Here is a 15,574-nt window from a genome sequence, read left to right as displayed (position 1 = left end):
TCAGCCCCTGGGGATGGTCACAAGTCAGTTAAACAGAAAAACTAAAAGCCCTAACTTGCTGACTTCCGCAGTCTCCTTGCACGGGAGATGTAGAGAAATTGGAAACACTCTCAGAGGACAAGGTTTGCTTAGTACATGATGCCTTTGCCCTTGATATTTCCTCTGTTTGGAATATTTTCCCCCATATCTGCCTCAAATTTCCCTTCTGTAGTAGGCAGAATAATGCTCCCCTCCCCCCCCATATGTCCACATACTAACCCCTAGAACTGTGAATATGTTAGGTTTCATGGCAAGAAGAATTAAGGTTGCAGATGGAATTAAAGGGCTAATCAGCTGACCCTCAGTCGGGGATTATCCAGGTGGGCCCAATATCATCACAACGATACTTATAAGTAGATCGTTGAGACAGCCATGTTGGAAGGATCTGAACTGACATTAATGGCCTTGAAGAGGAAGGAATGGGGATGAAAGTCAAGGAATGTGGGCAGCCTCTAGAAGCTGAAAAAGACAAGGAAATAGAATCTCTCTCCTACAGTCTCTAGAAGGAATGAAGTCACACTAACACCTCTCTGTCAGCCCAGGAAGACTCACTTTGGACTTCATACCTCAAAAATTGTAAGAAAATAAATTTGTGTGGTTTTAAGCCATCAAATTGGGCGTAATTTGTTACAACAGTAGTAGGAAACAAATACACCTCTTTAGCAGTTGATCTCAGCTCCAACGTCATCTTCCTAATAAGACTTTCCTTGACAGCCCTTGCTTGCTAAAATATCTCCCAAACCACCAGGCATTTTCTATAACGCACTTTTTGTTTGCTGATGATTATCTAAATTTATTGTATTTCCATTTTATTGCTCTTCCCTCTCATAAGAATGTAAGTTCTAGAAGGGGTGGAATTTTGTTGCTCTTATTCACCTATGTATCTCCACCGCTTAGGACATGGGAACATAGTAGACATTCAATTAATATTTGCTGTGTGAATGAGCCGTAAGGTAATAAGGACCATAAAACTCATGCCCTTCTAAATCACAATTAGAGGGCAGCTGTTAGAAGAGTCCCAAACTCAGTAAGTCCTGTGTTGCAAGGAACTGTCCAATAGAAAACACGAATAAAAACAGAATTAGCAAGAATAATATGAAATCAGTTGCTTAATTCCAGGCAGTAGAGGCAGAAATCTTGAATAGTAAATACTCTCCGTGAACAAGTGCAGACAAGAGTCCCGTGATTGCCAATAAGTAATCAGTTTGGAAAGACCAGAGAGGGGTCAAATATAGGTAAACTGAGTTAATCACATAAACTGCTCAATCATCACAATTCTTAAAAGATCACACACAAAAATACATTAACAGGAGAAAAATAGTAAAACAGGACAAAACACTAAAATTACTTTCTTTTACTACTGATGGGTCAGTTTTCCACTGGAAATTCTGAAAAGTATCAGGTTCAGCTAAAGACTGCAGTGTTGATCATCTCTCCAGTTTTCCTAGTCTGAAATGAAATAAGCAGACCTGGGACTTAAAAAGACACTTTAAGAAAGGGCTGGCCCCAGCGAGGCAGGATCCGCCTACCCCAGTGAGTGAGGCCGTCCTGACACCTCGCCAACATTCTGGTGTCAACATTCTGGAAAACGGCCTCCTGGCTCATTGCTCCGCCTAGAGTCGCGCCACCTCCAAAGGGTAGCACCGGCCACCCGCTCCGCAGAGCCGTCTCCGAGCCGCGTAAAGCTAGAGGGTCGTTGTCCCGAGGGGACCTGAGCGCTCACGTAGCCAGCCAATAGCCACGGAGCTAGGGCGGGACCTGAGAGTATCCTGCCAATGGGAGTACGGCAGGGCTGGAGGGCGTGCCAGGGACTCAGGGCTGCGGTGGCGTTCGCACCCCCAACTCGGGCAGATGTGGAAACTTTGGGGAGGTGAAGAGGGCGCAGCGGCGCTCGGCGGCGCGCTCTTCTTGCTGCTTTTCGCGCTGGGGATCCGCCAGCTGCTGAAGCAGAGGCGGCCGATGGGCTTCCCTCCGGGGCCGCCGGGGCTGCCATTTATCGGCAACATCTATTCCCTGGCCGCCTCAGCCGAACTTCCCCATGTCTACATGAGAAAGCAGAGCCAGGTGTACGGAGAGGTACAGCTCCGACGGGTCCCGGGCAGGGAGGGCCGCCAGACTGGCCCGGGCTGGCCAGGGCCTTCCTGGTTGGACTTATGGCCGCTCGTGAGCCGAGTAATAGCGACCTCTCCATATGCCGGCTGCCCTTTGAGGGACATCCGCTTCCCGGCTCTGGAAGGGAGAAGTCCTCTACGCCGTGCCCCCTGCAAGGGGAGCCCCGCCCCTGCCGGTGACCCACGCCAGGCCGAGGCCCCGAGGCGATCCAGGCCTGATTTTCCCGCTACCGCTCAAGCTCTTGCTCCTGCGCCTGCGCCGTTTGGCTCGCCGGCCGCGCCGCCACTTCAGGTCCAGGGTGGGCTCCTGCCCTCAGGTGCGGGCGTCTTGCGAGTCGGCCTCGCAGCTCTGTGGAAGCTGCACGCGGCTTGTCGGAAAATCAAGGCGTTCTAAATTCTAGATGGTTAATAACAGGTTCTTCGGTGTTTGCAGTCGATGAACTACTGGTGTAGGCGTTTGCTGTGAGAATGGAGAACGCAGGGGAACGCCCCTAACTGAGAAGCTGGCCCTGGGAAATGATTGTGAACGCGTGAATGAATTGATGACTAAAATCCGCCGCGGGGGTCCCACAGCACAGATGGCAATGCCGTTCTGACTGGCTGGGAACGGCCCCTTAGCAGATACTTAAAAGGCGCCTTCTGTGTGCCACTGTCACTGCCAACTTGGTGACTCATTTAAAACTCACAACCAGCCGGTGAGGTCGGTACTTAGCTCCTCCTCAATCTGCGGAGGAGAAAGCAGCACGGAAATGCCTTGTGACTGGCAGCGGAAAAGGCGACCCCCGCATGTGTGTGGGTGTCCTGACGTCCAGAGGGGGCAGGAGTTTCCACGGGTCCTGGCCAGAGTTTCACCTATTTTGTTTTGAATTACACTTGTTTATATGCAACTACAGGCCTGACGCTAGCGGTGAAAAAGGCAGATACAGCCTTTTAAGGAGTTGGCAGATGAGTGGGAGAGAAAACTAATCTCTTTATCGACCACAGGGTGTGATCAGTGTTTTGAAGGAAAAGTACAGGGATGTTTGGCAACTGTGGTATTTCAGGTTTGACCTTCAATCCTTACTTAAACCAATTTTTACAAGAATTGGGCTAGGTGCCCGGGCGCGGTGGCTCACGCCCGTAATACCAGCACTTTGGGAGGTCCAGGCGGGCGGATCACGAAGTCAGCAGATCAAGACCACCCTGGCTAACACGGTGAAACCCCGTCCCTACTAAAAAAATACAAAAAATTAGCCGGGCGTAGTGGGGGCGCCTGTAGTCCCAGGTGCTCGGGAGGTTGAGGCAGGAGAATGGTATGAACCCGGGAGGAGGAGCTTGCAGTGAGCTGAGATCTCGCCACTGCACTCCAGCCTGGGCGACAGAGCAAGACTCCGTCTCCAAAAAAAAAAAAAAAAAAAAAAATTGGTCTAGGTTTCTAGAATAGAAAGTCACTAATGGTTTACGTTCCTTTCACGACTCACTAATAGTTTACGCTGTTAAAGTTAAGCTGGACGAGGTAACAAAAGTATGTATAATTCTTAGATCTTATTTTCCAGCCTACAGTTCTCCCAGAATTGAGTTTATTCAAAATGTGAAAGCATAAGACTAGAGATCGGATCTTCTGCCAGACAAAACTTGACCTCTGTTCTGAGTCTTAGTTTTTTTTCATCTAGTTAGTGAGAATAACAACGGAAAACAGTAAAGTGCTACTCAAGTGTTCTTGGTTATTGTATATGTTATTAGCTCTTTTTTTTTTTTTTTTTTTTGTTTTTTTTTTTTTTTTGAGATGAGTCTCGCTGTGTCACCCAGACTGGAGTGCAGTGACGCCATCTCGGCTCACTGCAAGCTCCGCCTCCCGGGTTCAGGCCATTCCCTGCCTCAGCCTCCCGAGTAGCTGGGACCACAGGCGCCCGCCACCACGCCTGGCTAATTTTTTGTATTTTTTAGTAGAGACGGGGTTTCACTCTGTTAGCCAGGATGGTCTCGATATCCTGACCTTGTGATCCTCCTGCCTTGGCCTCCCAAAGTGCTCGGATTACAGGCGTGAGCCACCTCGCCCGGCCTATGTTATTAGTTTCTATACCCAGAACAGATTTGTTTGACCTCCATGTTTGAAAGTATTTTTAAACAAGTTATTTGAAACAGTTTCTCACAGAAAAGGGAATTAAACGTTTCTTATATAAATATTTGAACTGAAAGACACTCTGTATTACTATGAATGTTTATTTTGGGCAGGGGGTTGTCTAAGTCCCCTATCATAGGTTACAAATTATAAACGTACTAGACTGTCGTCTTGAGATATTTAGATCGGTTCAATAGATAAGAATTGGGCATGAGCAGCTAGTTTTATTGCTGGTACCACTTTTGAGGGAACCATGGTTCTTTACGGAGAAAGCTCTTGACTACAAATGAGATAGGACTAAACTGTTACTAGCTGCAGTGGGGCAGAGGAAAAACTGAAAGGAGCAAAAATGAAAAAGAATATGCATCAAAGAGTAGATAGACATTGTTTGCCTCACTATGCCTTAGATTTAGTTGATAACCACCAAACATATTAACTCTAGGCTACAGCAGCATTTGATCTTTATCCTGGTGTGAAACATCTCTAAGGATCTCCCATTATTTTAGAGATATATTCCAATTCTGACAAAGTCTCAAAGTTGGTATAAATTGTTAAAATACTATACCTTTTTTTGGAAGTGGAAGAAGACTATTCCCTCCTGTAATTCCGAAAGGTTATGAAAAGGTGTTCCTAGGACTTATTTCTAAATAAAATCTTAGTTTCCCACTGTCTTTTCAATTTGAGATGTATGCTCACAGAAAACAAAAACAAAAACAAAAACAAAACCCAAAAAACACTGGACTTTAAAATTACTTACGACATTCATTTCAGGTGATACCCACCTTTGTGTTAATCTGTGAATTCAGTTCTGCTTTGTGATTCTTGAAAGTTAAACAGCCAGTCCTCAGGAGTTATATATTCATTTTAAAGGCAATCTTATATAGAAGTGTGTCACACTGAAAATTACCATTTCCTTGGAGATTCATTCTGAATGTTTAAATTTCTACAGTAACTTTAATCTTAGTCTAGATTTAGAGAGGCATTCCTTGGCTAGCAAAGCCAATACAAGTGGCTTTATCAGATTATTTTCAGGTAATGGACTTAAGGACAATAAAATAATTCCATTAAGGCAAGTAGAATTGACAGTATATTAATTTATTTTTGCAGCATTTATTGAGAACTTTATGCACAGCACTGAATGAGATTCTGTATAAGGATTCAAAGATGAAAAAGATGAAATCACTGCTCCTAGGAAGTTTATAATTTAGCAAGCAGGCAGAAGACAAGAATATGAATGTTTCTGGTCCAAGATAGTGTGAAATAAGTGCCATGGGAGCCTCTAAACTCCCACGTGTGGTTCAAAGCAGAGAGAAAAAGAGTGCCCCAAGAAAGGCGTCATGGAGGATCATCCCTAAAGACTTGGTATGGTTATGATAGTATGGCAGTCAAGGGAAGCATTCAAAATGAGGAAACAAACCAAGCAAAAGTTGAAAAGTGTGGCAGTCACTTAATGGTTTTCATGAACAGCACTTTGCACATTTGTTATTAGCACTTAGTCCATGATGTTATAATAATATGCTTAAATGTATATCTCTACAACTATTCATTAATTCAACATCTATTTCTATTTTCATATGCTGTGTACTGTCCTAGGTGCTAGAGATATAGCAGTGACCAAAACAGAGATTCCTGCCCTTATGTAGCTTATATTCTAGTGGGGGGAAGACAGACAATATACATAAACACAATTAAGTAAATTATATAATATGTTCAAAGAGTACAGAGCAGTAAGTAAACTAAATTAGGGTAAGGGAATGGAGAATGTTAGTGGGTCAGATTTTAAATTGCTTAATCAGAACAGATCTCACCACAAAGATAGCATCTGAACAAAGACTTAAAGGAAATGAAGGAGCAAGCTATAGGAATATGAAAAGGAAGAACATTCTAGACTAAGAGAAGAGCAAGAACAAAGGCCATAAAGCAAGAGAATGCCATGTTGAGAATTACCTGTAAAAAGACAAGGATGAAATTAAGGAGGCCAGTTAGGAGGTTGTTGTTACAAGGGAGAAATGCAGGTGACTTAGATTGGTCACCTGCAGATTATAATAAATTGTCTGATTCTGTTTATATTCTGAAAGTAGGAACAGCATAACTGCTGAGCAGTTGGATGTGGAATTTGGAAGAAAATAATGAGTCAGTGTGGGTGACTGCAAAGTTCTGGGCCTCAACAACTTGAAGGATGTATGGAGTGGTCATTAACTGGGAGAGTGAAAAATTACGAGTAGGGCTGGTTTGGGCGAGGGAAAGAGACTGGGAGATCACAGAGTGATCTAGAAGAAGGCAAGGAAAATGTTTTATGTATTCCTCTTTACATCTCTGCCAGCATTATAATTAGCCCATAATTGGCACTAAAAATTATTGAATAAATCAAATAATATATAAGCTAATCTTGTACCCTTCCATAGATCAAAGCAGTTTAAGGATAAGTTTTCACAATTTGAGTTACAAACCTTTACCAAAAGTCCTTGAAAACAGTGTGTACAGGAATACGTATTAGTTCAGTAAAAATTTCTCCAGTTCTACCCTCAAATACAGGACTATTTCAGATTCTTGAGTAAAGGTGGATTGTGTAACAACTTTCTCAAACCATGGCTCCTCCTTGCTTTTTATGGTCCCTGGTGTCCACAGTTTGAAGTTCTACCCTGAAGCGCTATCCTGAAATACATTTGCCCTCTGTTCTGCCTTCATAGTGACACAACTTTAAGTTCATGGTTCTTTTACTATCCTTGTGGAATGCCATCTTTTTATCGTCTCTGCTAAAGTTCACTTCTGCGAAGAGACTTTCCTTTAATAGGACTACATTACTGCATTGTCCCTACTTTGCTCAGCTGGTAGCCATTCCCTTTTACTTAGAACTCTTCTATTGTCACTTTTGACTAATACCATTGCTTATGGCAGGCAGTCAGTGTTCTTTTCCCAAGGTTCTGGATATACCTACTGCTCAGTTGGCAGAGCCCACCCTTATGCCAAAGACTCTGGTGGCCCCATTACTCAGCTGGTTAGTTGTTACCACTTGGCAGTCCTCATGACCTTTGCTGATATAACTTTCTGCTGAACTTTTGTTCTCTACTAAGCCTGCTGTTTTCTCTGAAGTAGCGTGTGCCATGGCTAAATCTCCTTGACTTGTTTGCACAGGGATAAGGCTTGTCTCAGTATTTTGGCTGTAAAAAGCTATCCAGAAAGGATGGCAATAAGTAGTCTTAAGGGAGTATCATTCTCTCACTGGACTAGGCTGTTACATTGGGTTAGCTAGAGTAGACTACAGTAGGTGTGACATTGTAAGTGAACCTGAGGTGAGGCACAGGGCAGACAACTCCAGCAAGGCATGGAATGCATTCTGTTTTGCCTTCCCCTTAACAGAGAGGCAGCTACCTAACCTATGTGGTAAATGCCTTTCCTCCAAGGTTAGGTTCCCTTAGAGCCCTCTTCATTCACTTTGTGGAATACAGAGAGCCAAATACAAATGGGCTTAGTTACAATATGTTTATACTTCAAAGTTGTCTCTCAGGTCTTTGACAATCCTCTCCCTCACTAGCCTCATTCATCTTGAAAATAGAAGGAGATTCCTAGATATCATTGAACATTTTGAGGTAGAATGAATCATAAGAGAGCATGTATATCAAATATATTTTCTATGGCAATACTGAAGCCCAAATAGGTTAAGTGTTCTGCCCAGAGTCTTTTACCTCTTTAATGGCAAACCTTAAACTAGACTCAGGCCTCCCAAGTCCAGTACCCTTTTCATTAAACTGTTGGTAAGATTGTGACTTCAGGCACTGAATGGCATAATGAAATCACACAGTTTTGCATGGCTTATAGAAGGAGGGCACTCTGAACATTGTCAGGTGAGTAATAACTGCCTTTATTTTCAGGGACGTAACAAATCCTGGAAAAGCCGCACTTACCACTTGTAGATTTCCATGGTTATATTTCTCTATACATTCTGCCATTTAAATGTTGTTTTTCTTCTCCTCTTCTCAAAGATCTTCAGTTTAGATCTTGGAGGCATATCAACTGTGGTTCTAAATGGCTATGATGTAGTAAAGGAATGCCTTGTTCATCAAAGTGAAATTTTTGCAGACAGACCATGCCTTCCTTTATTCATGAAGATGACAAAAATGGGAGGTATGTTTATTTGCACCTATTTAGTGATTTACTAAGCTATTTTAAATCATATTTCTTATTTTAAGTTTTAGTGCATAGAGTTGGGATTATTTTGTACTGATTAATAAGAAACTACTTACAGAACCTAGTATTTGAGGACCTTTCAGGCTGTACTACGTTCATATTTTAGACCAGTACATTGCTAATTCTGTTGTGGTTCAGCTCTAATAAGTATTATAAACTTTTAAAGAATCAGCACCTAATAACATCTGCAGGTTTTGTGAAACAAGTTAGGAATAAACACATACTTGCACTTGAATCCAAAGTGCCCTTTTGAATCCAGTCTTGAGTACTTGATGACATTTTTACTATCGTTTTACTTAAAAGCTTACAGAACTTGAAGCAGCTTTCTTGACTACTAATCACTGTGATTAGTAGGTGTAGAGTTGCATGGCTTGTGTAAAGGACTAGCGTTCTATTTGGTTTAGTATTGATCAGTGTTGGAGATTCCATATTCAACAAGGGGGAAAGACTGAAAGTTGACAAAATCGGTAAGAAGAAAGCAGCAACAGACAGCCTAAAATAGAATGTTCAAATCACATACAGTGGTTATAATAGTTAATAGTATAAGACTTTTTACTAAAGTTGTGTCCTAAATTCTCTAATATGAGTTTCACATTTAATTTCCAAGAAAAATTTAACAATATCTTACTTACATAGGCAAAAACTAAAGACATTGATTGAAAAGACAAAAATAAAAATCCTATATTACATCACAAAGGAAATCAGCTAATGCAGAGAAAGCACAAATTGTAAAAGACTGAATTCTCAGGCCAGGGTATAATGAAACTTGAGAGCAGTAATATAAATAAAAAACAAGCAATTAGACCAAATAGGAAGCCACAATTATAATAGACCTTTAAAAAGATGATGAAAATGAAAGATGATGCAATCACAGTAATATTTGAGACAAAGTATATATTTTTCAAAGCTGTAAATTTATTGTTTAGACTATTTTCATCATAAAGCATTTGACTTAAGATTTTTAAAAACCAGGTAGAAAATTATGTGTTGCTTTAAGTTACTATGTACTGACCTTGGAAGTAGAAAATCATGGCCACTATTAGCCCACTGTGTGAATGGAAAAAAGTTGCCCTTTGGGTGGGCCCAGCATCATGCCCAGGCACACAGCTTGGCCAGTGTAGGGTTATTATAAACAGTGCTCCTCTGTACCTTCTTGTGTATATATCCCATGTGCACATATTTCTCTAGGGCTGCTTTCATCTTCACACCATTGCACTAGCTGTTCCTTCTAACTACAGTGGTCTTTCCTCAGGTATTTGCTTGTCTCACTTCCTCATCTCCTGTGAGCCTTTACTCAAATGTCATCTTCTCAGTGAGCCTTTTGCTGACTACCCTATATCTTTTTACTTGCTATATACTTTATTTGTTGTTTTGTCTGTCTCTCCTACTAGTGTCTAAGCTCTGTGAGGATAGGGATCTTTGCTTCTTTTGTTCCCTGATACATTCCTGACACTTAGAACATTGCCTGGAACATAGTAGGTGTTCCACAAATACATGTTAAATGAATATTTGTTGAATGAATAGTCATCTGGGAGTATAGAAAAAAGAATGGACTATGGGAGTGTAAGATTGCTACACAGCACTAATGACCCCCTCACATATGGTAACTTTTTAATAAGCTCTACATTCAAAAATTATTGCACAATAAGTTGTTGGAATGTAAATTTTGTGTGTACCTCAAGTACACAAGAGAATGTGACATTTTTCATTGTGTGTTGTGTTAGTCTATTTTGTATTGCTATAAAGAAATACCCAACGCTGGGTAACCTATAAAGAAAAGAGGTTTAATTGGCTCATGGTTCTGTACACTTTATAGAAAGCATGGTGCTGGCATCTGCTTCTGCTGAGGCCATCTGCTTCTCCTGAAGCTCACAATCATGGCAGAAGCCATTGGGGAAAGCCAGCATGTCATATGGCAAGAGTGGGAGCAACAGAGTGAGTAGGGAGAGGTCCTTAACTTTTAAACAACCAGATCTCACATTAACTGAGCGAGAACTCACTTATCACCAAGGGGCTGTTGTAAGACCATTCATAAGGGATCTGCCCCTATGATCCAATCAGTTCCCACCATGCCCTACCTCCAACATTGGGAATCACATATCAGTGTGAAATTTATCATAGGTACAACCATGTCCCAGTAATGAGTGAAATTTTGAGTAAAGTACATGTTACATAAATATGTGCACTGAAGATGTTGAATTAATTTAAGGGGGAAATTTTCCATAGTAGCCACATCAAAACAGCAGATACATTGTGGAGACTCTGAAATTTTAAGGTAGGCAATATCAGCATTAGAAAAGTTTGAGCTTAATGTTTGCCCTTCTTTTGACTTCAGCATTTTGACTATATTGACAGCTCATTCAGAGTTCCCTTACCCCTGTCATAGTTACTTGATTGTCTACCATATCCCTTTAACAGGAAGAAATTTATATTCTAAAATCCATTCTCTTTTAAGCAGAAAATTTCTAATCCTAGAAGGATGATTTTTTAGGTGTTTGTTTAGTCTAAGATAAAACTTTGCCCATTGAACATGCAGTCATTTCTCTTTGGTAAATTAGGCTTATGGTAATATTTGGATAATATAGTCACCTGGCTCTATTTCACCAGGTTAAATTACACAAGACTGACTAGCTTCTTGTGGTGGTGCAATTATAGGTCTTTTCTGCCAGTCCACAGATAAGGAGTAGAAAAACTTTATCTGTTGTAATACTGTGGCTAATGAGTTGCTGAGAACAGGACCCAACCATGTAGTTATATAGGAGTATAATTTGCAGAAGGATGACTAACCATCCATTAAAAAATTTTGTTCCCTTTCATTTTTTGGATACAGAGAAGTAGGAATCATACAATATTTTAATTTTTTTTTTCAGGCCTACTCAATTCCAGATATGGCCGAGGATGGGTCGATCACAGACGATTAGCTGTAAACAGCTTTCGATATTTTGGATATGGCCAAAAGTCTTTTGAATCTAAAATCTTGGAAGAAACCAAATTTTTCACTGATGCTATTGAAACTTACAAAGGTAGACCTTTTGACTTTAAACAATTAATAACGAATGCTGTTTCAAACATAACCAATCTGATCATTTTTGGAGAACGATTCACTTATGAAGACACCGATTTTCAGCACATGATTGAGTTATTTAGTGAAAATGTGGAACTAGCTGCCAGTGCCTCAGTCTTCTTGTATAATGCTTTTCCATGGATTGGCGTCCTGCCTTTTGGAAAACATCAACAGCTGTTTAGAAATGCATCTGTGGTCTATGATTTTCTCTCCAGACTCATTGAAAAAGCTTCAGTCAACAGAAAGCCTCAGCTACCTCAGCATTTTGTTGATGCTTATTTAGATGAGATGGATCAAGGTAAAAATGACCCATCATCTACTTTCTCCAAAGAAAACCTAATTTTCTCAGTGGGTGAACTCATCATTGCTGGAACTGAAACTACAACCAATGTGCTACGGTGGGCGATTCTTTTCATGGCCCTTTATCCTAATATTCAAGGTGAGGATTCTCTTGATGATCTCAGGGTCTATCCTTGCATGTAGGGTTCATACATGTTTTTGAGTCTTAGCCATGCACAATACATTTTCTTTAGGAACTCCTGCTATGCCAGCCAAGGATAGAAATATTTAATAGCTACAAAAAAGAGTTTTCAAATCTATTATCTCAATTCATGTAAAAAAAAATCTCTGAAAGAGGTCTTATTATGCTTATTTTATAAATGTATAAACGAGAAAAAACGCTGTGTCTGCAAGTGGCAGAGCTGGAACCTGAACTCTGATAGAATTTAAAAAACTAATTTTATACTTTACTATTTTTCTTACTCCAATTCTAGGTTTGTTTGATGTTTATTCTTATTACTTATGTCTTTCACAATAGAGCTACCCAGAGCACTGGCTACTGTTAGTACAAGATATATAGCATATATTTCAATAGAATGCCCAGATAATAAAAAATCTGAATCTGGATGTATCTATATCCTATTGGCTTGTTATTGGTTATCATGTATTTTATTCCAGAGGGAAATAACTTTAGCTATAATTCTAAGAATTGCATAATAACTTGAATACTTTTTCTCTGACAGGACAAGTTCAGAAAGAGATTGATTTAATTATGGGCCCCAATGGGAAGCCTTCTTGGGACGACAAATTCAAAATGCCTTATACTGAGGCAGTTTTGCATGAAGTTTTAAGATTCTGTAATATAGTTCCATTAGGGATTTTCCATGCAACCTCTGAAGATGCAGTTGTACGTGGTTATTCCATTCCTAAAGGCACAACAGTAATTACAAATCTTTATTCTGTACACTTTGATGAAAAGTACTGGAGAGACCCAGAAGTGTTCCATCCTGAGCGATTTCTGGACAGCAGTGGATATTTTGCCAAGAAGGAAGCTTTGGTTCCTTTTTCCCTAGGTAAGAGAACTTTCACAGGGGCGTAACTTTAGAATAAAGGATAATGATAATTCATTAGATATAGCATCTTAATCTGAAGCATCCTCCTGTAGAATTAAATATCCCAATTCTAAAAACACAGAACTGATTCTTACAGGAGAGAATGATTTAATTGGAAGTAATTAACACCTGTTTCTGCTTAATATAAGCCTTAATTTATCAACTATAGATGGACTTTTGAGAACCCCTGGCTTCTTCTAAAACTGTTTTTGCCTGTGGCTTTTTTGCCCATAATCAAAACTTGTGGAATGAGAAGCCAGTAACCCAGAGAGGGAAAAGATACAGTCACTTAAGTAAAACTAGAATCTCACTATCTTGGCTTCTGGTTATTGTATTTCATCTTCAACTAGGAAAATATTGCTTCTTCTGTGAAAAGGTACAAAAGACCCATGGAAGATGGACTAGAAACTCTTCCCTTTCAGTGGGGAAGAACACACACTTAGTTGAAATGAAGTGGACTTTTCTTGAGCAAAATGTCTCACCTCAAATTAGATCTTTTGTGGCATATCTTAGGCTCTGTTGCAGCATGGGAGGGAAGTGGGAGATGGAACTAAAGTCTTACAAAAGTCCATGGTCTGACAAAAGGAGGTAAATGTATGGGTTCTGGGAGCTGAAGTGTCAATTCCTATTCTTTGAGATTTAAGAGAATCCTTTAATAAACATAATTCCCTCTTCCTTTCTTTAAATTCCAGATTTCCTGAATGACACCCAAATATTAGACATTAATTTTGGTAAAGATTGTGGGTTTAAAAAATTATTATATCTGCTTTATCTGTTTAGGGAGAAGACATTGTCTTGGAGAACAGTTAGCTCGGATGGAGATGTTCTTGTTTTTCACAGCATTGCTTCAGAGGTTTCATTTGCACTTTCCACATGAACTAGTTCCAGATCTGAAGCCCAGGTTAGGCATGACATTGCAGCCCCAACCCTACCTCATCTGTGCTGAAAGACGCTGAAAGTGCCTGGATGTTTTCGGGAGCAAGGATGTATATTTGCCTTATCCCTGAACTTGGTTTAATCAAATCAATGTGTGTATTAGAATAAAAGTCACAGCATCATAAAGCCAAATGAACACAGATGTGTCTTAAAATAGTACTGGAGCAGAAACAAGCACTAGTCATGATTGTTTTTCAAGATTTTATGACTTCTGAGGTAAAATTCTCTGTTGAGAGACACAAAGGTACAAATGATGGGTGTTGCTTAAAATGCTAAGAAGAGTCATGGATGCCCTAAGCAGAGCATCTTGTTTAGTAGCAGGTACTTTTATCCCTTCCTGACTTCATCTGGCTTCTGTCCTGGGGGGCCTTGGTTCCAGAAACCAGCTCCCTTCTGATCAGGTATTGTCATTAATGAACTGTGTGGTACCAGTCCAGTTTAATAGAGGACTACAGAAGAAATTAAAACCTAAATAAATGAGTTTGGACTTTAGAGGTATTTTAGATATGGTGGGAGATTGTAGAAGAAATATGTATTTAATGTGGAGCCTGCCAGTGCTTTCATATCTTACTCCCTGCTCTGTCTTCATAAGAACTGTGTCATTCTTCTTATAAATGAGGGTCTGTGTGACCCTGAGTGTCCACCTTCATAGCAGCAGTTAAGTAGATAGGACATTACAATAATATATTTAAAATTTAAAATGATACATGGCTGTTGAATCTTTGTTGACACATTTTCCCTGGCACCACTTCTTTCTAAAACTAATCACAAGGATTAAAGATTGAATTCACTTATATCTTTTAGAGGTCTCTAGGCATTTCCATGGGTTAGTGTTATTTTTCTAAAGATAATTATATTCAAATCCAAAAACATGCTGTAGAGAATAGGGTAACTGTGTAAACTGGGACACTTGACAGTGAATGGGGTCCTATTCATAATTATATCAGGACAACAAGGGTAAATTGTGACTGCCCTAAACAAACTGAAATGTATATTGACCCATTTATAGCTATTTTTACATCATCATTTCTTATAAAGTTGTGAAATTATGGGTACACGCTCTTGTAACATGGCTCATGAATAGTTGCAGCCTCAGAGTCAGTGCACACAACAATGACTTCTATTAAGAATATGGATTTAACCTTAGTTTGGACTTACCTGTTGAACAGTTTCAAGTTTGTGTGTTATACATCAGGAGTCTGCATCTTGGATATATTCAGATGTTTCCAGTTGCAAGGGGAAGAAAATCCTTGCAAGTTCACTTAAATAATAAAAGGGAAATTTGGAGGAAGGGTGGAAGTTTTAGGGTCCGTATGGCTTAGATGTTACATGGTGTAATCAAAGATTCTGCTTCTTCCCACTTCTCAATTTTGCCTTCCAGATGATACCAGTTTTATCTTAAGGCTAGCTCATGGAGTACATGTACTTTGCCCACCTCCATACAGAGAAAGCAAACTTAGATCGTTTCTGGGAGAGCAAAGGAATTTTTTAAATGCCCCCAGAAAACTGTTTTTTTTTGTGTCCTACAGGTTCTGAATTATGTGCCCATCCATTAATTTAAAACTATGGTTTGTGAATGTAATTATGGTTCACTTAGCCTGAACATATGCCTGACTACTAGAAGTAGTCATGGAGTTGGCTTCTCCCAAAATACATGTGCTACATATGGGCGGTGTAGTTATCTAAACAAAACTAGGGCTAATTATGAAGAGAAGAGGAACCGTAAGTCAGAAGACCAACTATA

At 40.1% G+C, this 15,574-nt stretch overlaps 1 protein-coding gene across 3 annotated transcripts; it reads left to right on the top strand.

The window, feature by feature from the left end:
* The first annotated feature begins 1,838 nt into the window (after positions 1-1,838).
* Positions 1,839-13,966, top strand: LOC104681937 (vitamin D 25-hydroxylase). 3 transcript variants are annotated; one of them, XM_010388372.2, is made up of 5 exons: positions 1,839-2,115; positions 8,235-8,376; positions 11,310-11,942; positions 12,526-12,855; positions 13,675-13,966. In XM_010388372.2, the coding sequence occupies exons 1-5, from the start codon at positions 1,891-1,893 to the stop codon at positions 13,848-13,850; spliced, it is 1,506 nt and encodes a 501-aa protein (XP_010386674.1). In that variant the 5' UTR covers positions 1,839-1,890; the 3' UTR covers positions 13,851-13,966. The 3 variants fall into 3 exon arrangements, with proteins under 3 accessions (XP_010386674.1, XP_010386675.1, XP_030774607.1); XM_010388373.2 differs by having other exon boundaries at positions 1,847-2,942; XM_030918747.1 differs by lacking the exon at positions 1,839-2,115 and adding an exon at positions 4,076-8,096.
* Positions 13,967-15,574: the final 1,608 nt, after the last annotated feature.

The sequence above is a fragment of the Rhinopithecus roxellana genome, chromosome 15 (genome assembly GCF_007565055.1).
Source record: "Rhinopithecus roxellana isolate Shanxi Qingling chromosome 15, ASM756505v1, whole genome shotgun sequence".
NCBI lineage: Eukaryota > Metazoa > Chordata > Mammalia > Primates > Cercopithecidae > Rhinopithecus > Rhinopithecus roxellana.
This window is presented reverse-complemented; position numbering and strand designations above follow the sequence as displayed.